The sequence below is a fragment of the Vipera berus genome, assembly GCF_964194415.1.
Source record: "Vipera berus genome assembly, chromosome: 2".
In the NCBI taxonomy this organism is placed as follows: domain Eukaryota; kingdom Metazoa; phylum Chordata; class Lepidosauria; order Squamata; family Viperidae; genus Vipera; species Vipera berus.
The window spans coordinates 242023451-242050057 of NC_138203.1; the positions used below are offsets into that span (position 1 = coordinate 242023451).

The 26607-nt window shown below is 37.2% G+C and overlaps 1 protein-coding gene across 4 annotated transcripts in view; it reads left to right on the plus strand.

The window, feature by feature from the left end:
* The window catches only part of RAD18 (RAD18 E3 ubiquitin protein ligase), a 141712-nt gene extending 118343 nt beyond the window's left edge, over positions 1–23369 (plus strand). For 3 of the 4 annotated variants that reach the window (XM_081317443.1, XM_081317446.1, XM_081317444.1), the window contains one exon: positions 22591–23369. In XM_081317443.1, the coding sequence (XP_081173569.1) occupies positions 22591–22678 (88 nt within the window). In that variant the 3' untranslated portion in view covers positions 22679–23369. Of the gene's footprint in view, positions 1–11586; positions 11644–22590 lie in introns of all 4 variants that reach the window. The other variant, XM_081317445.1, reaches the window with a different exon arrangement.
* The last annotated feature ends 3238 nt before the right edge of the window (positions 23370–26607 follow it).

The window sequence follows — 26607 nt, forward strand, 5'->3', positions numbered from 1 at the left end:
ACAGGCTGCTGAGGAAGAAAATGAGAATCTTTCAGAGCACTAAAAGTGTTTATCACATGGGTAGAGTAAAACCTCCCGGACATTTTGTTGCAAAAAAGAAATCCAAATCTGCAAAAGAATTACAGTGAAAATATGAAACATTAAAAGAGACAAGGAGCAGCATTAGAACAACATCTGTAAGGATGTAAAATATGGAAATGCATATGGGGAAAAAAAGCTGCTCAAAGATCTCCACATTCAGGGGGAGTTTCTGATATTAAATTAGTATTGTAAAATACACTAATGGACAGACAGTAATTGATTCAAAGAAGATCAAACAAAAGATGGAAGACGTTTATTGATGTTCTGTACACCAGACATGTCAATATCCAAGATCAGTAGTTCTTAAACGGGGCAATTTCCCCCAAAAGGGCAATGTAGGCAGACCTAGGGACCAATTTGTAAATGCTTCTTTATGAATCTAGTATCCAGTTTGAAACTGCTGTTGCCGAAATGCTTGTGTTAAAGAATAGATTCTATGGGTTTTTGTGTTTTGTTTTGCTGAGGAGAATGGCATTATTCAAGATCAGAAAAGAGTTAACTGGGTCAAGCGGTTTAAGAACCTACTGCCTTAAATGATGTTATTTACTAACAAAAATCCCCAATACTAGAAGTGAAGTTAGATCTTCACTCCAGTCATTACTAGAGAAGAGATTTTTGGATCATCATGAGGATAAATGACGATGAAGAACAATTCAATCTTTTTTTTAAACTAAGCTTAATGCATTCATTTATTCTATTTTAAAATGTATACAGGTAGTCCTCGACTTACTCATCGGCCTGACCATGCTGGTCATAAATCTTGATGGTCATAAAAACTATTACAATCTGTTTTGTGGCAGATGCTTAGGAAACACTGCAGTCATTACTTCTGTATGGACATGGTTTTGCTGATAGTTTTTGGCAAAACTGTTCTAAATTGTGGTCACATGATCATGGGATGCTGCAAACAGCTGTAAATGTGGCCTTTTTGGCAAGTATCCAAAGGTCAATCACATAGTGTGTGTGTGTGTGTGTGTGTGTGTGTGTGTGTAAAAGACTGTAAGAACTTCAAATCCGGGTCATAGGTAGCCCCCAAGTAGGCCTGTCATAGTTTGAATAGTGACTAAAACTAATTAACCAGTCATAAGTGCCCTGTTTTATTTCATTGGAAAGTGCTTAAGGCATGGGTTGAGATACGTTCAATGCATTTCACAGCCTCCTCAAGTGTTCACTATCTTTAAAGCAACTTTGAGAGTAGTCACTCAGTATGCCGATTTTATTCTGAGTTGAAAAGTGTTCTTGTTATTAGTTGCGAAGTCATGTCCGACCCATCGCGACCCCATGGACAAGGTTCCTCCAGGCCTTCCTGTCTCTACCATCTTCTGGAGTCCATTTAAGCTCACGCCTACTGCTTCAGTGACTCCATCCAGCCACCTCATTCTCTGTCTTCCCCTTCTTCTCTTGCCCTCAGTCTTTCCCAGCATTAGGCTCTTCTCTAGTGAGTCCTTCCTTTTCATTAGGTGGGCAAAGTATTGGAGTTTCAACTTCAGGATCTGGCCTTCTAAAGAGCAGTCAGGGTTGATCTCTAGGACTGACCAGTTTGAACGCCTTGCAGTCCAGTGAAGTCGCAGGAGTCTTCTCCAGCACCAGAGTTCAAAGGGCTCAATTCTTTGGCGCTCAGCCTTTCTTATGGTCCAACTTTCACAGCCATACATTGCAGCTGGGAAGACCATGGCCTTGACTATACGCACTTTTGTTGACAGGGTGATGTCTCTGCTTTTTAGTGTGCTCTCTAGATTTGCCATGGCTTTCCTCCCCAGGAGCAAGATTCTTTTAATTTCTTGGCTGCAGTCCCCGTCTGCAGTGATCTTGGAGCCCAGGAAAATAAAATCTGTCACTACCTCCATTTCTTCCCCATCTATTTGCCAGGAATTGAGAGACCCAGATGCCATGATCTTGGTTTTCTTAATGTTAAGTTTCAAGAGTTGAATAGTACTTGTTTGGAATTTAACTGATTTGAATTTCTAGCATAGCAAAATCCCTTGTAGAATAATTTAATAAATAATCCTATATATGTCCTGGCAGAACATTGAGTCTCCCAGCCATACACACACACACACACAAACACACACACACACACACACACACACACACACACACACACACCTCTTGCTTTTACAAATAATTCATGGTGGCAAATATACCTAATGTTCCTTCCTCTTCCCATTTTCCTTACAACAACTCTTTGAAATGTATTGTACTAAAAGAGAGTGACTAGCCCAAAGTAACCTAGCTGGCTTTCATGGCTAAAGTGGGACTAGAACATACCATCTGTTTGTTTCTAGCCTGGTGCCTTAACCACTAGAAATGGCATCAAAATGACTTTATTTCAGCTTAATTAAGCTACATCATTGTTTTTAATTTAGAAGAACTGCAGTTTTTATCTGTAGAATACTATGCCCTGTCACAAGATGACTTTAATGGGCTGCCAAGTAGGTTACGCCTTTTTGTTTTACTGTGCAATAATAGGAAATGTCTAATTTTCCACTTAACCAGGTTGTGTGTGATAAATTAACATAGTAAGAAGGTAAGAACATATGTTAAGCAAAGCAGTAATTGAATTACATTTAGAATTGTATTCATATCCATCACACAGAGTTTATTACTCTTCCATAATAAATGAAAAATGCAAAGTAGGCTATGTTAAGCATAAGAATGTTTTCTTTAACAAGTGTGAGTAAAACCCCTTGGATTCTGCAGGTGTCTTTTTTTTCTGTTCCAGTCAAGTTTCTGTCACCTTGTTGTATTTTATTCTTTAAATGTTTTTTAATTGTGAGTTTCCCAGAATCATTGAATGTCAGGTGGCATATATTCGATGGATGGACGGATGGACAGACAGACTAACATACATTGTTTGTGATTGCATTTGTCGTACCTGTAATGGCCTTTTCCCCAGATGGTCTCTTTCAGTGTAATGTGTGATTCTTCATATCAAATTTATATTCTGCATTGTAACATACAGCTTACATCAAAAGAGCAGGTTTATACAAGAAAATTCTTTTCTTCACGTTCCTGTATACTCTGTGGTCTACTGCAATCTTATGCATAGCATTGCAAATCTTTGGAATACAAAAACTAAGTTTAGAAATAAATGGAGAATGCATAATTTAAAGATTCAGACAGTTTACTTCCTTCTGCCCAGGACATAGCATATAAGTGATTCTTGAGTAAGGTCTGCAGGATTGTCTGGGATGACATCTTCATCATCGCCTGTTTTCCTTTTTACCTTCTGGGAGGAGGCTTCATGGAGCAGAACATCCAGATTCAGCCACAGTTTTGTTCCAGATATTTATATGTTCCAGATATAATATTAATGTATGTATGTATAGATATAGCATGTGTATATGTGTGTTATGTATGCGAATAGGTAAGATATGCTTTCTTTTGAGAGTAGGCAACAGTATTTCATTTTTAATGTGGGCCAGCATGCTCATAGTAAAAAATGATAATAAAGGTTATCTTATCTTTTAAAAAAAGTATTGCTCTAAGAACTTTTAAAATTTATTTTTAATCCATTTACACAATAATGGCTGGCAAAGTCACTATTAAACAACTAGAAATCTATTCTAGATTATTACTATAAGTGTTATATATACATTATTATATCATACCTTTCGTTGCCAGCATTATGATTGTGTTTTAGTTATACTATTTTGTTCCCCCCCCCTACATTTCAGTAAATTTCCATTTTTATCTTGTCTCAGTGCTTGCTCTGGCTGTATTTTACACAATCAGCTAATGCACATTTTTCTTCTTCGACAGTTTGTTTGATTTGAAGTAAACCTCTGGTTTCATTGATGGCTTTGATGGTGTTTCCACTGTTCAATTTTGTCTTCTGCACTTTTCTTTATTAAACACGTTTTTAATCCACGTTGGTTATCCAACTGTAAAATGCCCAAATACTTGTAGGCTTCATCCTGATAGCTCTTTATGGTTTGGCCATTCAGTATTTCAATTCCATTACTGTTTATCATTATTATTGTGGTTGGTTGCATGGTCAGCGAGATGGTTAGACTGGATATGACCTTTCTGTTAATCTATCAAGTCTTTCCCAAGATCTGAGTTATGCAGAAGAGATTTAATAATATTAAAGGTAATACCAGGGGATGCAAGTTGTTCCAAGTAAAGCTGCATTTTGCAACTGGATGATGTTGATTTTGTCAATACCAGTGATGTTCAAGTAGTGCTCCAAATATTTTGGAATTGTAACCACTACAATACTATTGGTAGTATCAGATCATTATTTCTTTTTTTTTTCAACAAGCGAACAATTTTTCTTCCAATGGTCCTGTGGTTACTGGTCCTTGTTGCTCAGTCAATAGTTTTGAGTTCTGAGACCTACTTCTCAGCTGATATCCAGGAACTCCAACACAAAGCACAGTCCTTTTTTGACCAGGGTGACAACTGATCCAGTGTAGGTTTCTGTAAGTTATATCTCACTATATTGTTTATGGGAGAGACACTATTCATCTGGATACTGTGATGAGACCTGTCTTGTATGCTTGACCTTCTGGAGTAGCTCTCATCCTCCTTAGAGTATGCAAGCCCCACAATAACATCAAAGTAATAATAATCTCAATGGGAGATTATTATTACAATTTCAATTAGGATGCTGAAACTTTTATTTAGTTATTTTTTTTAATTTGTAAACTTTTGAATGTCTATCACTTGAAAGAACAGCATAAAATACTTCTATTAGAGTTTTTGCAAGTAATGAATACTGTGTGATCCAGGATTTCTGTTTCCTATAATATATCCAAGTGACATATAGCTTATCTCTTTCTGAGTTAGTGTTATAGTGTAGTGAATGTAAAGGTACATTGAAACCAAGGAATTGACATGAAGCACATGGTTTTATAGATATTTCTTTTAGAGACTCACATTTCTGCAATAAACAGCTCTCAATATCTGTTTGATACTCAAAACCCTTGATGAGTATCTTGTGTCGGATCTATACTTGTAGGTAACAATTCCTTTGATACTAATGTAGCGGAGTTGGGGTGAGAATGGGGCCAGCTGAGAGGCTTTGCAGGAGCCCTGCCGATTAGGCAGGAAGATGAGCTCCGACACCTGCCATGGGTCTGGCAGTGGGGCGTGACTCGGAGGAGGGAAGAAAAAGGAGGAGGAAGCCAATAGGAGGGAGGAAAAGAGAAGGCTTGGTGGAGATTGCTGTTCTGAGCCAGCTGATCAAAGAAAGAGTAAGAAGCTGGAGTTTTCGTGTTTGCTTTTTTTTGTTTGTTTCATTACAAGCAAGCCGGACAAAAGGAGGAGGGATAGAGAGAGTGAGAGTAGTTGCTGGAGCTGTTTGCCTGAAGTAGGCCAGGCAGGGAGGGATAGAAGGTGAGAGTAGTTGCCGGAACTGTTTGCCTGAAGCAGGCCAGGTAGAGAGAGAGAGAAAGAGAGAGTGAGGGGTGGGGAAAGGTGAAGTTTTATTGTTTCTTTCTCTTCCGTTGCAGGCAGGCCTGACAAAAAAAAGGGAGAGAGGGTAGTTTGGGGAGTTTTAATTCCTTTCCCTCGTTGGAGTAAGTTAGGCAGAGGGAGAGTTAGGGAAGAGTTTGATATACATCTTTTAGTGAGAGGTAAGGGATTTTTTTTTCTTTATAGGATCAGCTGGGGGAGATAAAAAGGGATTGCATGGAGTGAGGTCAGAGAGGGGTGAGGAGAGTGGACAAGGGAGGCCTCTGCCAGCTCCAGAGACACTAATAACTTATTTCCCATTTAATACATACCCACACTCCAATGAAAGGTCATCATGTATTAAAAATCCTGAGGAGACATCAGAATTCTTCTTGGGCCACCTACTTATCTAAACCTTAGAACTTCTTGACCTTGCAGCCAAAGCTTTAGAAATAACTGCCTCTATTCCTCATACCACTATTTGCCAAAGTCATCTCTAATTATAATAGGGGCAGTGAAAACAAACATTCCACAATCATACTTTCAGTTCCTGGTCGATATTTCATTTAATAACTGGAAAAAATAATAATTTTGTCAATCATCTATCATGAACCATGGTGGCACAGTGATTAGAATGCAGTATTGCAGGCTAATTATGCCAACTGCCAGAATTCGATTCAGAGCGGCTCAAGGTTGACTCAGCTTTCCATCCTTTTGAAGTCAGTAAAATGGCTTAGATTGTTGGGGGCAATATGCTCTGTAAACTGCTTAGAGAGGTCTGTAAAACACTGGTATAAGACTAAGTGCTATTGCTATTATTTCCCACTGATGCTATATCCTTTGTAATCAGTAATGTATATGGTTTATATTCCGTTTGTGGCTTAAAGGTGTGGTTTACTGGCACAGCATCCACTTTGCTAGGGCCCAAATCCAAGCTACTGTGTTTCTCCAAAAGTAAGACCTACCCTGAAAATAAGCCCTAGCTTGATTTTTGGGAGTGGGCCTAATATAAATCCTACCCCCAAAATAAGCCCTAGTTTGGGGGTGAGGTGCACGCCCAAAAATCAAGCTAGGGTGGGGGTGGGTGGAGCCGCCCCATGTGCCCTGTACCCACTTACCTCCCATGAATTGACACCTGCCTCTCCTCATCGGCCCACTTCTGCAGCGTCACCCGACCTGCATTTCGCAGTCAGAGGCCTTTCCAGAAGGCCTCTGCAGCCGAGAACTGAGCTATGGATTCAATGTATAGTTCGGTTCTTGGCTTCAGAGGCCTTCCAGAAAGGCCTCTGACTGTGAAATGCAGGCCGGAGCTCCATTCTTAGCTGCAGAATGAAGCTGCTCTTTCGACTGCAGAAGAAATGGTCTGACTAGGCAGGGCTGTTGGTATTGCCGCAGTGAGGTGAGTGGAAAAGACACCCCCCAAAATAAGACCTGGTGCCTACTTTGGAGGCAAAAAAATAATATACCGGGTCTTATTTTCAGGGAAACACGGTAGTTCTTTCTTCTTTCCCAGCCATTTAATATTTTTTTCAGCATCAGTTAGTGGTAATTAAGTCTTCTCTATCATATCCAACTCTCAGTGCAGAATAAGAAGCATCTGTTGCACAATAAAATGTAATGCAGAACTATTAACAATGAAATATTTCACATTTTAAGAAGAATTTTGGGTCTGCTTCTGTTCATTTTCTTTCGAGGAGAGACTGTACCAGAGAGGAGTATGGAGTAATGGAAAAACTAAGGCCCAAAAGTAACATATCATTTTCTCATCATAATACACTGGTGCTTCTGTATTTGCCACATGGTTATGTTCAGCTGCAAACCTGAGATTAAATGCCTTAAAAGAAGAAAGTTTGCTTTCTTTAATTCACATTTATCAAATTTACAGTACTGTGCTATAGTACAGCCTGCAAGTTACTTTGAAGCTCTTCTGATACTCTTAACAATAATGAAATCATCCAAATAAAATTGAATCTCTTTTCAATGTTTTAGATGTTTGACATTTATTAAAATATGTTGTGTGCTGAAACAAATCCACAGGGAGACTGTTTAAAATAGACAAGTTTCTCATGTAATAAACACAGTAAGGTCCTTATTATTTTTCTGAAAAACAACTTGATGGTATGTACTCTATCAATCAAGAATTCAAAACATCTTTGCCCTTTGCAGTTCTACAAATGCTTTTATATGTAAAACTGATAACACTGCATCACAATAAATTCATTTTCTATGGTAAATCCATATAAAGATGGATACTCCTATTTTACTTTTTTTATCACTACAGCAGGTAAAACTGCATCAATAATATCCTGCATCAGATCCTTTATATCTTTTGACATATGTCTCTCAATGTTGCAAGTCCTTTGTACACAAATGTTGTGATTCAGGGTCAGCCTGTGGGTTCGGCAGTTGGGTCGGACGATTCAGAGGAGGAGGAGGGGGTGTTGGAGAGCTTGCTGAGGATAGCCTTGAGGCTCCGCAGAGCCCTCAGCCAGGCCCCTCCCATGTGGTTACGATGCAGACCCAGCTGTGTGAGCCTGACAGCGTGGATGAAGATGACCCACAGCTGGCCCTGTTCAAGGACGCCTGACGCAGGAGGCAGTCAAGCAGAAGTAAACAGAGGAAGGCAATGGGGCACCTCGGAAGGAGGCAGAGAGAAGCCACGCCTTGAACTGTTTAAAAGGGGAATGTGTGGGTGGGCTGGTTTGCTGAAGGCAACCGTTTGAATAGCTCCTGTTTCATGGTTCGTGTTTTGTTTTGCTCTGTTTGCTTTTGTGTCCATAAATTTGGCAGGCTTAGTTCCAGCCTCTTGCCTTCTTGTAAAGGGGTTGTCCCTGCCTTTTCTGCAGGGCCGGTAGTAGGCTGGTACAGAACAACAAACTTCTCTTCTTTTTTCCATTGTTTAAAAGGACTAATCCATGGGAACAGTCCAATTCCTTTTCATGCCAGTACCATTAAAACTGATGCTTGTCCTACAACAGTCTAACGCAGGCAAAACATGTCCTTCCAGTATCCCAGTATTTAATTCAGCAAATAAGTTTCTAAATTAGAAATATTTGTTGAATCCAATAGACCTTTACATGATTTTTTTATGAATTTTGTGAATTTGTTTTAAGGACATAAACATATTTAACATTTCCTAAAATCTTAAGATCATTGTTTTTTATAATATACCATATTCCAATTCTCTATTCTAATTTTTTTATACAGTATGTTGCCCATTTTTAATTTTCCTACTTGAACTAAAGCAACTTGTTACCTTGCAGTTATTTCTAGCACAGAGAGAGGCAGAGAGAGCAATGTTTCTTTCTAGGAAGTTTCACATAACAACATAGTTAATTTGATGGTTTTCCTTACAAGATCTGAGTTTGGAGCATGGAAGGGCATGGACCCCTCCCCCCTTTATTTTTCAATAGATGAAGTTAATGTATTACTTCTGATTTTCCCAGTATCATCACAGGAGTTCTACATCAGAATCCAATACCCTCTGTAATAGCTAAGAGGATGCTAAAAATGTATCTAGACAATGATGGCTAATAAAATTCTAAGTGCACTAGTACCACTTGGGAGATATTTTGTTGAATTAGATGGAAAACATGCGTAAACATTATTTTTGGAACAATACTTTTATCTCATCAAAAGGTCCAGAATATAGTGCTATTGTTAGTTTAAGAATACTGAGAATTGGAAGGATTTCAATAAGAACAGCATATAAAGGATTCACATAGGAGAGTATATTAACAAATTCTTACTGGGAAATAATTGCTTACCTTGGAAGTAATTTAAGTGGAAGTAACCACAGCAATGCTAAGCTGCGCACAGCACAATTTATTGTGTTTAGTGAGACATATTTCTAAAGAAATATTATAGGATTGCAGTATCGGTACAATAGAATATGAGCAATCTTATTTATTGGCTACATGGCTTGAAAAATATTTATTATTTATTTATTTTATTACATTTATATACCGCCCTTTCCCGAAGGACTCAGGGCGGTTTACAGGGTGATTAAAAACAAAAATACAAAAGTTAAAAACAAATTTAAAAAATTATATTCGTCCCTGAATAAGTAAACCCCCAGTTAAAATTAAAATTAAAACTAAATTAAAATTCTCAGCCTGGGCCAGAGAGCTCGAAGAGCCAGGTCTTCATGTCCCGGCGGAATGAACGCAGGTCGGGGGCAGTCCTAAGCTCCACTGGCAGCTGGTTCCAAAGGGCAGGCGCACCCACTGAGAAGGCCCTATCCCTGGGTGTCGTCCGCCGGCAATCTCTTACCGGTGGCACCCTGAGAAGACCCTCCCTGTGGGAGCGCACTGGACGAAGGGAGCTTGATGCCGGCAGCAGGTGTTCCCTCAGATATCCCGGACCCAAGCCATTTAGGGCTTTATAGGTCATCACCAGCACCTTGAATCTCACCCGGAGAGCAACCGGGAGCCAATGCAGTTCGCGGAGTAGAGGTGTTACATGGGAGTATCGGGAGACCCCCATTACAACTCCCGCGGCCGCATTCTGCACCAGCTGAAGCCTCCGAGTGGTCCTCAAGGGCAGCCCCATGTAGAGAGCGTTGCAGTAGTCTAAACGGGAAAAATATGAATATGTCTTACAAGCTCATAATGTAAAAGAAAAGTGTTTCACCAACAGAACTGATTTTTGGATCTATGAATGAGGCATCTGTTAAAAAAAAAGAGAACCACTATAAATACACAGGTCCTCCTTTCCAAATTTAATTCTGGACTAACTTCTCCCATAACTGACAATCTGGACGGGTCTAAGTTGGTAAAAGCGGACTTAATGTTGTTTTAGTGATTTTGCTTATTTTTCTTCTCCGTGATTATTTTATGTAAGTTTACTCTTAAAGAAGAATTTAGGTATTAGTGGTAATGTATGTGTATAAATACTTAAATTCACATCAAGAATTTGTGAAAATAACCCTGTGATTTGTGGCTGACAGCGTTGAAAGTTGCTTCTCGGAAACAGAAACTCAAGTTTTGGCTCCTAATGCAGTTTTGATTTTGTGAACAACAGTTTTTCTGGAGCAATATTTCCAAGTGAAAACAGCACATTGAGTGCATTGGCTTGCTTATTGAAATATTATGATATATTTCCCCATGACTAGCAAAAATTATGTCATCAAATCCAAAGGCCACTTACCATCTTGACTATTGGCATCATCAGAAGTTAGAGGACTGAAGCTTTTTGTTTAGCTAGATCTTGCTGCTGGAATAATCTACATATAGTGTAGATTTGATTACTAGATCTAATGAACAAATGTTTAATACAATATTAAAAAATGCAAAATAAGAAATTACTGTCCTTGTTTAAAACTAGGATGGAACAAATATGGGAGAACAAAACTCTGGAAATTGAAGAAGGTGCAATTTTACTTGAAATGCAGTTGTAATCATGAACTTTCTCTAAGGAAATCTTATAGGCGGCTCTGAAAAAAACTAAAAATAGAAATTTTAGGTCATGCATTATGTTCATCTGAAAACAAGTGGAGTTACTATTTTTCCTGTAAAGGAGACATTTTTTGAAAGAATAGTTAGCATATTTTTTCTCCTGTTTGGAGAGACAGTCATGACTTTGAAGCTACTGCACACTAGCTTCTACAATATTATATCCATTATTATTTCTGTCAACCAACGAAAAAGTCATGTTTTGCAAATAAAAGATCAAGCAAGACCATGTATAAATCCAGTGGGAAAAGATCAAAGTGGTTTTTTAAAGGAAAAAGTATCTTAAGAAAAACAGAGATCCATCCTCTTACATGTTTTTGTTTTTTATTTTATTTTATTAAATTTACTATAGATATGTTACCCTACCATCATCCCTCATAGAACACTGGTTTGATACTTTGCAACATTGGGTAATTGATTTATCAAACAAGGCCATATTTTCTAACATACATCTACTGACACGGCGTTATTTATGTATTTCCATTGGGCAGCAAAAAATTTCATTGCCAAAAATAGAAAATTGGATTTTTTTTTATTTGAATAATGTCACTTTCCTATCCATACAATGTATCATTTTTCAATTGCTAAATTTTCCACTGAAAATAGTTATTGATTTGTTGTATTAATTTCTTAACCAATTGGAATCTTTTTGTAGGGAGTATCCATAATATTATCAGCACTTCAAGAGAAGGATTATCCAGTGATTTGTATGGTAAGATGTAAATTCTATAAAGCTATATTTTTATCAGTCTTTCAGGGTTGTGGCAGTAAAAGGCACACAAACACACCTACACCTGCAAGCTGCACTTATTATGGTTCTGGCATTTCAGAAACCCTTTTCGCCACAACAAGATGAATCAGTAAGCCTAAATAAATCTGGAGTTCTTAAACTTTAGGATGCCATGATTGCCCCCCACCCTCAAATGAAAAAGGAACCTTCCCCCTCTCCTCGTGAACAAACCTAATGACTTCAATGGGGCAAGAAATAAACATCCTCCATGTACCTTCGGTAATTAAGTTTCAGTTTCCCTAGGTCCCAGGGTTATGGTGCTTTATGATCTCCCCTATTTTAAGGGAATCGCCTATCTTAATGGCTTATAGTCAAGGCCATGGTCTTCTCAATTGCAATGTATGGCTGTGAAAGTTGGACCATAAGAAAGGCTGAACGCCAAAGAATTGAGGCCTTTGAAGTATGGTGCTATGGAGAAGACTCCTGCGAGTCCCTTGGACTGCAAAGCGATCAAAACCAGTCAGTCCTAGAGGAGATCAACCCTGACTGCTCTTTAGAAGGTCAGATCCTGAAGTTGAAACTCAAATACTTTGGCCACCTAATGAGAAGGAAGGACTCACTGGAGAAGAGCCTAATGCTGGGAAAGGTTGAGGGCAAGAGTAGAAGAGGACGACAGAGAATGAGATGGCTGGATGGAGTCACTGAAGCAGTAGGCTTGAGCTTAAACGGACTCCAGAAGATGGTAGAGACAGGAAGGCCTGGAGGAACGTCCATGGGGTCGCAATGGGTCGGACACGACTGCGCAGCTAACAACAAAGGGAATCCAGTGATGGGTATGCATACTGTGAATGCGTGAAGGTCTGCAAGATAGGCTTTTGAACTGATAGGCCACATTCTTACTCTGCCTGGGCAGGCACTTTCCCAGCTAAAGCAAGCCATTAGTTATGCAAACTGCCACAGAATTTCCAACCCTCCTCAAATGTGCTGACAGATACCTATCTACAATTTGAGAATCCCTGTATTAAATTAGGAGGTTTTTGTTGTTGTTGTTGTTAAATGTCCATGGAAAAATACTACAAGAAGAAAAGTGAGTACGGGGGGGGGAATCAAATTTCCACTTTTTTGAAAGTAACTAACACCAGGTAAATTTATATTTATTATTATGCTATTTGTAATGCATATTTTTCTCATTCATGATGTTCATAAATTGATAGCCCATCATTTTGTAGTTATTTCATGGTATTATTCCCTTATACTTCTACTTGATAATTCCCCTCCATTGTTCAGGGATTATTTTTTTTTAATGAAAGTCATGCCACTGAAATTATTTCAGTGAAGGTTATTTTAAGTTGAATGTACTTTTCATGCTAAGCAGAGTTCAAATTCTTATATTTAGATTCAGGACCAATTACCTTTATAATTTATTCATACTTTTATTTTTAGCTTCTAATATATTACATTAGATATTTTCTTCCTTTTGGTAAAAAAATCTAAATGCCAGATATTTGGCTCCAGTGGCATTTTATGTAAGAAACAAAAGCTGGAATGGATTGGTAATTTGAAAAGTACAATAGATACCAACATATTAAATAGAATAGCTTAATTATTTGTTTGCATAGACTCTTAGAACAAAGATGGATTTATTTGTGCAGAACTTTAGAACAAACAGATGCATACAAAAACTGAATTTTTAGAAGAGTCCTTTCTCATGTATTGTTACAAAGAAGAGCTTTCAATGAAATTCTAGTTACATGATGGCAAAATGGAAATTGCCCGTTGAAATTTGCTAAAGATCTTGAGCATGTAAATATTCTCCTTTCTTTTTAAAAGTTCACCATGTACCCTTTGCTTTTTCCCCTGGCTTGCTTTCTTTTTAAATATAGTGCTCTTTTAAAAGTAACATTTATTAGGGTCCAAGTTCCTTTGTGATCTGAAAAGGCAGTTCTGCTTGCACTCACCAACAATTTCTCCAGATTTCTCCAGGCCATAGCAAAGCCCCATGCTGCACCCAAAATCTCTGCTTTCCTAGGAGCAAATTTTGGTAGGAACAGAGAAAGCTGTATTTTTGCCAAATGAAAATTCTATGTCCCATCTCTAGACCAGTCTGTAATTTGCAGAAGAGCATTTCCTCAGGAAATGAAAATGTTACAGTTTTAAAACTCTAGAATTCAATGCCTACTTTTTGACTTACTTTGCTCTTACAATATTCCACTTCATTAACCCCACCAAATAGTGTTAGGTTAAAATAATGTGTGTTTGATATGTTTCTACAAATGATGCTTTGGGAAAGTCTGAATGCAAGCGCTTGTTTCATAATAGAACTATTTAATATTAAAATTTTGCCAGATTTCTGTACTCTCAGATTAAAATTTGGCCATTTTTAAATATATTTATTTACTTTGGTGTGTGATCCTACCCCCCTGATAATGTCTCCCACCTGAAAATATTCTTGGCATTGCTCCTGCTCCATTCAACAGAATATAGATGCCATCATTTTCTAGACCCAAAGTAAACATCACAATTTTTTCTCTGATTTTTTTTGTGTGTGTGTGTGTGAACTGGCCTACTGAAACAATGGGACGTGATCCTTCTGTGTTGTTTTCCTTTGTGCAGTATACCCATCTGATGTTAGCAGCCAGACTGCTCTTTCCTATTTGCCAATTTTGGTCTGTGCTGTATTTCAGTAGTTATGCACATTGTTCTGACAGTTTGTTCTTAATTCCATTCTATTCCAAATAATATCTTGCATTCTTAAATTATCACGTAGCAGGAATTGTAGTAATCAAGGATCTAAAAGAGATTCTTATTCCTCAGCGGTTGTGGCAAAACATGTGTATTCTTGGAAATTACCGGTATAATTTTATATGTGAAAATATGGTATTTCTTGACTTTTAAATCTGTAGACCAAACTCATTTAAGATACTTTTATAAAAGATGACTGATTATGTTTTATCTTTAACTTTTGTTTGTAAACTATAGGTCCATTGACATCATTATAATATTACATGAATGCCTTTGTAATAGACTTTTTTAAAGATACTTGAACTCGTAATTCATGGTAACTGTACATTACATTGGCAGCTGTAGAGTTCAGTTATGAGGTTCATTTGCTATGAATGTCATAGAATTTATAGCTTATAGATGAATTATGTTGGGAATCATCTTATTACAAGTGTGATATAATATCCTTTCATCATAATGATGATTCTTAATGGAATAACACCTTTTAATCAAGATTGCCTTTGTTGCTAAGTTGATTTTTGCTTCTACTTTTATTTTTGTTCTCTGATAAATTTGTAAACAGTTATTTGCTTATGACATGAACATGCAGTTATGGAATATAGAAATACTCCTTTTAACCAAGATTGTCTTAGCTTTTAGGTGACTGTCTACAATAATACAAATAATGATTCAATTTTCTGTCTATTTTTAATACAATTTAGTTGACTCTTTGTCAATGCTGCTAACATCGAATGTTCTTGCTTGACAAGAGATGAAGAAGCAGCTATTTCATATGTTAAACTTGTGTATTACTATAAGAGCTAGAATTTGATTATTGCCGGGAGGAGGGAGGAGGAAGATAAGAGAAGATAAGAATTTGGCGGGTTGTCTAACAGAAGAGAAACTGATTCTTCAAATTAATTGGAGAATGTGATTCATGACAGAAATAGAAGGGTGGAGAATTTTGTTTAATATATTTTGCAAGGGGGAGGGGATTCAGATTCCAGCTTCCTCTAGCAAGCTTTTGCCGATGTATAGGGCTAAATAAAGGACTTTTAAGGTAAACAATGTCTCAGAGTCACTTGAAAATCTCATCCATCGGAAGCTTGACACTCTTGTTATTACTTTATACAGATGTGAAATTTGCTTTCTGTACTCATACTTGTTTACCTCATAATTATCAGTTTATTGTGTACATGCTTTTTCTGTCAAATCTAACATGTAGTTAAAAAACATTTTAAAAAATTCAAGTTCTTGGTTCTACTTCCTTGTCATGGTTCCGATTAATGAAACAGTTCAAACAACATTCAGGCTTTTTTTAATCTAAAAAGTCTTAATAATGAAACGCAGCATCGGCACTCATAGATGGATGCCAGAATCTGAAATTTCCTCCCTTACGCCCCTCGTATTATACACAATTCCCACCCTTATTTACACACTATAAATCACATTATCCAATTAGTTTTACACATGAAGTTTCACTTCCCTTTCTGTGCGTGGCTATTCTTATCTTCTCAAAATAGCCGTTTGACATTTCCCTCCCTTCTGTGATTCAAAGCGAAGCAGTTTAAACAAAAGGCTGCCTCTTATATTGTCAGTGAAAAAAACATGTCAATGTTTGCAGCATTGACATTCCTATCATGGAAAAGTAGAGGAAGATGATGAAAATGTAATCAGGATAGATCTCTGGAAGAGATATTTGAATATAAATTTTAGCATGGCAGTAGCGGAAATTCAGCACTTATTTCATTAGTTTTGGTGCTCTCAATCTGAGCATATTTATGAGCCATGGCACAGTAGAAAGTGTATTAAGAATGGATAATTTGTAGAGTCTTAATGGTTGTTATGCTAATGGATTTTAACTAAGGTCTGCTCAATTATCTTACTAAAAATTTTATGGGTGCATCTACCATATGAAATATAAGGTTGGTTCTTTCCTTCTTTTTAGATACCCATCCTGAATGTACATCAGTATACTATTTGTACATTGAGTATACAGTACGTGGACAACAGAGTAGAGATACTCTACTGAATAGCATGAGTTTACTTGGGATAAAATACAGTTTTCATTGCACTTGCGAGATACTGGCCAAAACTCAGCAAAACATGTACTGTTCTTACTATGAAGTGGTGGAAGTGAGTTAGACATGATGATGATAACTTTATTGTCACTTTGAATGTACACCAATCGGCATACATCAAAATAAAATTTCGTTGCATACAGCTCTCAAAGGGTCACCACCTCCGATATATACTCCTTGTTCGTGGCCCGATCAAATTTCACATTGTCCATTTTAGTCTCTAGGGAGTGAACGATGGCAAACAGGACAGATGGAAATGGGGCTCCATGTGGATTAGCCCTCAAATTCGCTTGTATTCCGACAACCTCGCCTTCTTTCCTTTTTCTGATCCTGACTCTTCCACCTTTTCCTTAAAGAGGCCTTGCTTCTTTTCGCCCCGGAGCACGCTGCCGCCGCCACCAACTCCTCCAAAAGCCTCTCTCTCTTCCTCTGGGCCTGCCGACAGCCTCATCCAGTTCCTTCGCTCCATAAGCTCCAGGTCCTCTCCTCCTCTGCCTCCTCTGGAAACAGCCCTGATTTGCAATAGAATCCATCACTGGGCCAGCAGTCAGATCTTGTGAAAAGAAATAAAAGTTGAATGCAATTGGAATGTAGTACTTAGTGTGTGGTAAAATGAGAGAAGAGGGACAGGAATGAATAGGTGCTGAATACAAAAATGAATGATGATGATTATGAAGGAAGTACAGTACATTGAGACACAGGTTGTCCTTGTTTTGCAACCACAATTGGAACTGACCATAAATGCAAGGATTGGTTGTTAAATGTGAGCTGTCACAAATGAGGATGACCTCTGGTTTTGACATAAACAGAGAATAAATTAAGATCAAAGTGGGAAAATATTATTTGGAGAGAGAGCGAGTGGGGTTGAGAGAAAGGAAAGGTTCAAGAGAATCATGGATTAATTAATTTGGCAAGGTTCTAAAAAAAGGGAAGAAGTTTAAAGGACAAAAGGCAGTACAGGAAGCAGTGAAGGGACTTCATGAAAGTGAGCATGGCCTGCTGTGCTGGTATGAAGTTGCATACTGAGTGATAGTATTATATACTTTATTTTGTTCGCTATATCTTATTCCCATTCTTGCATTTCTTATCTTTGAAGTGGAATAGTGTGATCGATAAGCGTGTATGCATTATACAGAAAGACAAGATGGTGCTGTTTCAGCATGCTTTTGGACTGGATAGTAACATATATTATTTCTGTTTCTCCTTCTAAAGTTAAATGTATTTTCATTATTATTTTCAATTGTTTTGAAGAATCAGGACTGGATGCAATAAAGAAATGAAATATTTGAATACATTATATTTATTGGTAAAGGAGTAAGTTCTATGTGCCAGGCCATCAAAAGAGGTATTTGTGTTGGCAGCCATCCATTCAGTGTTATAAGTAGCAGAGTAGCACAAGAGGAAATAATGGATTTTGTCAGTGCTTTTTTTGTAAAATAAAAAGGTGCCGGAACTCACACATGTCATACAACCCGCCTTGCCTACCCTACAAGGTTCCATCCAAAAAAGGTGCCGGAACTCCGTTCTGAGCGTTCTATGACAAAAAAAGCCCTGGATTTTGTACATTCCTGCTTTTCCATCCCTTTTGCTGAAAATAAACATCTTACAGACTTTAAAAAGTTAAGTAGTTTGCCTACAAGATATCTCTGCATCAGTAAGCTAAAGAGCAGGGGAAAAATCCTTTGGAGGCTTTGGGAAAAGAGAAGCAGATGAATCTCATTACTTTTGGACTCTTTTTGTCTCAGAAAAAAAACACAAGAAGAAAATTCACTATAATAAGCCTGCTCTAACTAGAAAAGAAAACATTGAATTTTGCATTTCTTTAATAAAAAATAAAGAGACTTAACAAGAAGGAATTGCCAGATTTACTTTTGGATATTTTAGAATTTGACAAAGAAAACATGATTACTGATTTGGGTAATTTTAGTAGCATAGTTTTGGTGCAAACATTGGTTTCTTATTAAAGTTTATAGTTCTAAATAATGATTATCCAAAGTATACTTCAGTGTAAACAACACCATGCCTATCCTCATTTAATAAACAACATAAAGAATAAACATTCATTTTTAAATTGTGACTCAGAGAAAATGAGTGTTGAGACTATTACAAAAAAGAAGTTTTGCGGTTTTTATCCAATATTAATTGTTTTAATTAATATTGTGTGGTTGATGAGACAACTTGTACTAGGAATTAGACAATACTAAGAAAGCATCTTTCTTGGAGTGTACATAGTTAGTGCTCTTATGTGCTCTGCCCATCATGGTTATGTAGAACAGCAATATAATCTTAATTGATCTGAGATGATGTACAATATCATGACATGAGCTTCCTGGAAACTTAAAAGGCTTGCAAGTTTCAAAATTCAATATAATCAGCTCATTAAAATATTTTTCAAGAATAAGCATCACATTTTGCATATAGGCAAATTCTATATGCAAATTCTAATCTGGTCAATCCAAATGTGTTGTGTTATACATAGCAATGCAGGAACTTGTAGTTTTCAGAAATCAAAAGGGGCATTAGCTTGGAGAAGTTAGCATGTTCCTAAGTTGCCCAGTTTTGTGATACATTTTCCTTCCAATCCAAATGAGTACCTTTATTTTTTTAAAAAAATATTCTTGTCTCTTTCTCATCTTCAATTTCCAATACTATATAGGAATAATATGAAAATATAACAATGATTTCATATATAATTGTTCTTATAATAATAAATGATAAGTATTGCTGAAATTTGGATTGTCAGGATTGCCTAAAAATCTAATGGGAGAATTACAATAGCATCAATTGGTATAAACTCTGGGATTATCAAGTTGCATACCATTCTCTCTGCCATATACTGTGAAATTGTAAATTCACTTAACTGGCTTTATATTCTGCCCAACCTAAAAGCAATTCATGTACTGTAATTTGGTAGTCATAAAATCTTACAGATCAAATACTTTGGCCACCTAATGAGAAGGAAGGACTCACTGGAGAAGAGCCTAATGCTGGGAAAGATTGAGGGCAATAGAAGAAGGGGACGACAGAGAATGACGTGGGTGGATGGAGTCACTGAAACAGTAGGCTTGAGCTTAAATGGACTCCAGAAGATGGTAGAGGACAGGAAGGCCTAGAGCAGACATGTCAAACACAAGGCCTGGGGGGCGGATCCGGCCCGCAAAGTGGTTTCATGTGGCCTGCGAAGCCATCCTGGAAACAGTGAGGGAACGGCCGCCACTGCCTTGGCCCTGGCCCAGAGACCCTCCTTCTGCCAGAGACCTGGCCACACCCACCCAGCCCCCTGAGGGCAACTGCAATGCTGATGCAGCCCTCAATGAAATTGAGTTTGACACCCCTGGCCTAGAGGAACCTTGTCCATGGGATCGTGATGGGTCGGACATTACTTCGCAACTAACAACAACAACAAAAATCTTACAGAATGCTTTGTACAGATATGAGAAATATGGCTTAAGCAAACTAATTTAGGAGCCTAGGAGTAATGCTTTATCTTGACTCTCACCAGTCTTCTCACATCTGCTGTTTGTAACCTCTTTCTCCTTTCAGATCAATAAACTGTAATTCCTTTTCTTCACCCTGGACCCCCTTTAAATACATTTTGTGGACACAAACCATGGCATGGACTCACAAGACTTAACTCAAGATTTAGAGCACTAGACTGCCTCCAGCCTTTGTGATAACATCAAGCCCCCCCCCCCCCGGGGCTTGTGGAACACAGGTTGAGAACTACTGCTTTAGATGGTTCACCATTGGCTAACAGACTTTTATGAGGAACAAGGCTTTCATTGTTCTTTGCTCTTTATGCACTGAGAGTCATATGACTCTGGTCTCTGAAAATTTAATAAATTGATAAAGTATCCTGACTCATATAGCTGAAAATGCTCCATACTATCTAGAACCACAATATTTTGCATGTAAAGTAAACAAATGAAATCTATCTGAAAAAAATATTAGACTTACATAGATTATGTTGCGTTTAACCATTTAAACCTGATGCTTTGAAATTTTTCCTTGACATTCGCTTACATTCTCTTGATTATTTATCAACCACTCTCATTAGCTTTATTCTGTTATTGCGTTTTACATTTGCAAATCCAGTTTTTAAATCATCTATGCAAGAATATGCATTTGCTTTTTCTGACAAAGAAGGCATTTATTCATTTATAACATTTCAATGAATGTTCTTCATTTAAGCTCATCTTCTAACCAATCCTGGGCAGCTTTCAATACAGGAAGATATCTTTTTAAATTAGTGTAAGCCAAGTATTTGTGCTTATCCATCTTTAATCTTTATTTTCTTGGTTATCATTTGCATTTTTGCAATGTTCTCCTATTTTCTTAGTTGTTCAAAGTTTTAAAAGCAAATTATAATATGCTTTTGATCTCTTCTAAATAATCTGCGTCAGATAATAACATGCACACACTATTTATCTAGTCATGTTGTAGTGGTAAGAACATAAGGTTTCCTCCCACAAGAACATTTTGTTCAAATCTCCTTTTGATGTTTGAGATTTCAAAACCCCAGTCTTTTGTTGAAGAGGGGTATTAGCTTGGTCATATTATTCGTCATAAGTGTCAAACATCATTATATTTGCAATCAACATGTTCTTGTAATTTTCCCCCTCTATTATTATGGCTTAGAAATATTGTTAAAAACCCTAAGCTCTAATTCTTTCTGGGGGTTTAACCCTCAAACTCATAAAATAAGAACTTCTTTTCCTGACTATTTAAAAAATGCTTTATCTAAATCTCAGATAACTGAGATAAATTAGCTTGAGTCTTCTAATAAATATCTTAAGTGGTCATATTTATTTATTTTATCATTTACCTTTTCAATTTATATAGTCACTTCTTTGCTAAGCAACTCTGGGCAGCTAGCAAGTTAAAAAAACACCAAAAATATGTCCACTACGGGCGAAAGAGTCACAAATCAATGCATATAATACCACAAACACTTAACTCAGATAACACAGCTAATACTTGATGATGACTTACAGAGCATCCTGACCCAGTGCTCAAGGAAAGAGCATCTTCAGCCTTTTTCTAAAGGCCAGCAAGGTCTCGGTCATTTGAGTTTCAGAAAGTATAGCAACAGAAAGGAGTTCCATGACATAGCACTATTTAATAGATAGGACCTGGAGCATAGCAATTCTGTCAGTTCTGATTAAATGGACAGAGATAATTGGATAGTCCTTCAAATATCCTGGCTCTGAACCCTGAAGGGTTTTATAGATGATAACCAGGACCTTGAACTGCAACCAAAAACCATTGATAAACCAGTGCAGCTTGTGCATTAGCATTGTTATATTGGCATCTTGAGGTGTATCCATAATTACCTGCATTGCTACATTCTGAACCAGCTACAGCTTCCAGTGGTTTTGAAGAACAGTTCCATGTTAGAATGTATTGCAGTAACCAAATGAGGTCACAAAAGTGTGAGTGACTATCAGCAAATGCACCTTATCTTGATGTATAAGATTTGTCCAAGAGCTTTGCTACCCATTGCTGCCATGTGCAGAGAGAAGTCAAAGAGGACCCCTAAACTGCACACCAGTTTGTGTGAGATGGTACAGCCCTATCCAGAACTAAAGATGGAAGAACTGCAGGATCAGGTTGCTCTATAATGCCCACAGTCATTCAGTGTTGCTAAGCTGAGCCTGTGCTTGTTTCTGTTGTCTGTTCCATCTAGATTACTACAGCCTCCAAATTCTGAGACAGAACCTAGACTATATTACTTATTTATTTATTTATTAGTTGAATTTATATACTTGGGCAAAGCAAGGGTTAAGATCCGTAGCTAACTTACCTATGTTGCCAACTGATCTTTCTCCAGTGGCTTCACTTAAATGTCCTATTAGAGAGAGCATCAACCCATAAAATAATAGCCTAAAAATTAGTTCCCCTCCCATCAGCCCCATCTGGAACTAATGATGTCATCCAGAAGACCCTTGCTCCTTTCATATGTCCTACTTCCAGAGATAGTTAAATATGAGCTAAAGATGCAGAGGGGAGGGTGGGGACCTTTTGATTATGGTGCAGAATATACTACACTTGTGATTCATATGCAGTATCTTCAGTTGCTCCTACCTATATCAGGTTTTTAACTGGCACATGTCTCCTTTTCTTTTAGAAAAAGAAGTGTGAAAACAACCAAGCAAAAATCACAACATTCTAGGAGCAGCTCACCAATATCCAAGAGGAAGCGAAGAAGAAAGTAGCAGACATTTCAGACATTCTATTTTGTTACAAAAATTTCCAAAATGGTTTTACTTTTGCAATTTTGGAAGCATGTCTAGACTCATGTTCGATTCCCAGCAATAAATGTTGCTTCACAATAAATCTACGTTTCCTGTAAATAGCTGTATATTTGAGTGGCAAGAAAGTGCTGTATTACATTCAGAATGTCAGCTTTTAGAATATATGTTGTTTTACTAGATCAACCTTGTCTTAACTAATAGTCTATGTACAATGGACTGTAATTACTATTGTCTTCAGTGATGCTCCTAGGACACCATTTAATTCAAATTATTTAATTAGAAAAAAGTTGATTTAGGTAATTTTCATTCTTTACCTCCATTTTAGCACTTATGACTATGATTGACTCATTATTCTGGATATGTTTTGTAGCCCTTGAGTTGGACCATGGTTTATTCTTTCATACAGTAAAAAAAAACCTCAGAAATATTTTATGCATGTAAAAAATGAAAATGTTGAATTTGTTCTGAGAGTATTGCTTTTTCCAACTATCTTTATTTATTCTTTGACATCTATATTCTTAGTGCAAGATTCTATATTTGTTGAACAATTAGAATTTCTAGACTAAAAGAAATTCAGACAAATGAAATTAATTCCAGCATGAATATTTTCATCTCTGCTATTTCTTGATAAAATGATTTTAAGATCATGCCATATGAGATTATAATTAGGTTCTGATATTTTGCCAAACAGAAACAAGTTAGCAACATGGCTGACAAAATGTCCACTCCTATGCATTGATTTAGACTGCATGACCTGGAAATCATTAATTAATTTTGTTAATTATTCAACAGCCCCAATACTTTTATTGCTGAAAAAATAGAAAAGGGCCAATTTTCTGTTTCCCCCACCCTCTCCAAATGTGTTTTGGAGTATTGGGAGAAGTCTAGAACAGTTGGTGGGGGCGAGCATAAGAAATATGAAAGGGAGGACAGAAAATTAGGATCATATTATACAAAACATCTGGCACAACTTTGGATTTCATTCTCAGGTTATGTGTACTAAAAAAAATTCAGTCCTGTGGATGCATGCCTTATAAACTATATAACAAATTCTGCTTCTATCACTCATTTACAGGAGTATACTGGTCTACTAATACTAAATATTTTTCTGTTCATATATACATACACATATGTGCACACAAACATATGTGATTCAGTATTGAACATGGTTTATACACGGTTTATACATGGTTTATATCTTCCAAAAAGCGCTACTTCTGACTTTCTGCCTTTTGGGATGACTTCTGAATCTGGAAACATAGCTGCTTCATCTCTGAAAATGAATTTGGGATAATGGGTGAGGATCATACTCACTGCCTCTGACATTTATCCTATACTTATTTTCTTGAATAGAGGAATGGTGTATGTCTGACTTCTTTCTCTCTTCCTCCAGCTCTAAAGAAATAGGAGAAAGTAGAAGCTGCCCTTGGGTTAACAGATAAGGCTACAGCTTGGTCATGAAATATGAAGGCGTTGTGCTCAGGCTCTATTCCCCATGAATGTGTTGAACTCAAAGTGCCCCTTCAGCACGGAAGGAAACTTTCAGCTTGGCTGTGAAAGGCAGAAGGGGTACAGCGATTTTGCCTATGTGTCTACTGGTGGTTCCGAATGTAGAATCACACAATCAGATGAAGAGACCTTCTTGGCCTTAGCAGCTCAATATAAGTCCAAGCCAAAGTAGGAAGGTGGAGGTTGGGTTTGCTTCAAACTTCAGATCTGAGTCTAGGGCGCACTTTTTAACCATGGCAAGTTGAATGACGTTATCAATGTCTATTTCTAATAATTTAAAGATTTAGCATACATATTAACACTCATTATTTGAACATAAAATAATGTTATATACTATTCTTTTTTAATTTTTGGAATGAAAAATGAAATCCAAAGGCAAGTTCATTATTCTGATTTCATTTTCCTTGCAATCAAGGTGATGACATGAGCAGGGCTATCTCTTGTGCTATTGTAAGCATTCACATCAAGACCTTGCTTGAATTAAAGTTTGTTTAATATGTGTACTTGATTTTGACTGCTTATAAAATTTCAGCTAAGTTCTGGACCTATTCAATGTCACTTTGCAGCTAATTTTCATTATCAAATTTGCTAAAATATTGCACTTAATGTGCAAACAGTTCCTTGAGGGTTATGTTTTCAATATCAACTCATAGAGGCATTTCCTTAGCAAATTTTTGCTAACTATTTTTATTAATTTTAATATTTGGAAGATATCACTATGACCTATTAATAAAATCAAGAACCAATGTGAAAAATCAAGAGCCTATGTGAAAAATAACTCAAATTATAGCTTATTTACATTCTCAAACACGAGCTCTTTTTTGGTTCTCTTAATATAATATATTCCTGCAATGTACTATATCAAATGCCGTAAATGTCAGCCCTGCTGCTTTGAATTTTAACTCTTTTTTTAAAGTTGCTGCTTTATTTTGTTTTATTGTTTCTCATGGATGTTTCTTCAGACATTTCTGATAAGTTTTTTTCCAATTCGGGCTATTTCTGCAGCATGTGTAATTTTGTTGAACTCCATCTGGTGCAGATCAAGGACTGTGTCCCAACGGAAGGTGTGTGTATAGTTGATGTTTTGCAGATTTTTTTTGTTATAAAAACTAGTTTTGAAGTACGTTCTTTATTTCATGAGATTAATAGAAATAATGGTGGAGTTGAGCTACGTATGTTTTGAAATAAAATAATTTGGTAGCAATCTCTTATATTGTGGCTTAAAGGAAAAAAAATACTACTGGCATTTTAAAACCATTCTTTAGGGATAATTTTTCTAGAAGCAAAATTCAGCTGAGGCAGAGGGACACGCCAAGATATAAATGACCTAATGTCCTAGGAAAAAGATGCCTTTTCCTAGTTCATTAAGAAGCATGGAATGCAATTATGTTTAAGGAATATGATTTGAGAATATATTGAAAGTGGACATAATTTGAAATTGTGAGGCTATGTAGTTGAGTATTTCAATAAAGAGGCAGCTATTGGTTGTTAAAAGTGCCTGCTACGTGATCAGTCACAAAACATTCATTTTTCAGCAGGCAAAATAAAAATACATTATAATGTTGTGGTACAGGTAGTCCTCAATTTACAACCATTCGTTTAGTGACTGTTTGAAGTTACAATGGCATTGAAAGAAGTGACTTATGGCTGTTTTTCCTCATGGCCATTGCAGCATTCCTGTGGTCCTGTGATCAAACTTCAGACACTTGGCAACTGGCACGTATTTATGATGGTTGCAGTGTCCTGGATTCGAGTGACCATCTTTTGTGACCCGACAAGCAAAGGCAATGGGGAAACCAGATTTCTTTAACAACCATGCTACTAGGTTAACAACTGCAGTGATTCACTTAACAACTGTGGCAAGAAAGTTGGTAAAATGGGGCAGAACCCAACAACTGTCTTGCTTATTAATGGAAATTTGGGGCTGAATTGTGCTCGTACGTTGAGGGCTACCTGTGGGTCATTATTTGCACTATTTTATAATGTATCATAAAATTGTATTATTTCTGTGTGATGATTTCATCCACGGCACTCCAAGGTGCATCCATCATGCTTTCCATTTTTCAGTGAGCCCTTACCTGAAGAACAAAACACTGGGCTGCTACCATTTGGCTATTTTGGGTGGTGTTCGTTGTTTTTTTAAAAAATGCCTCTGAGGTCAGTTTGATCATCAAAAGCAATCTGGTAAATCAGGTCCCCAAGCCCTGGTCCATGGACCAGTACCGAGCCAGCAACCAGTCTGCACAAACAAGGAAAGCCCCATCCACAGGATGCAGGCAGCACACAAAACCACACCTCCTCCAGTCTGAAAAAATCTCGTGTCCGGTCCCTGATGCCCAAAAGGTTGGGGACTTCTGTGGTAAATACATGCTAGAAACTGG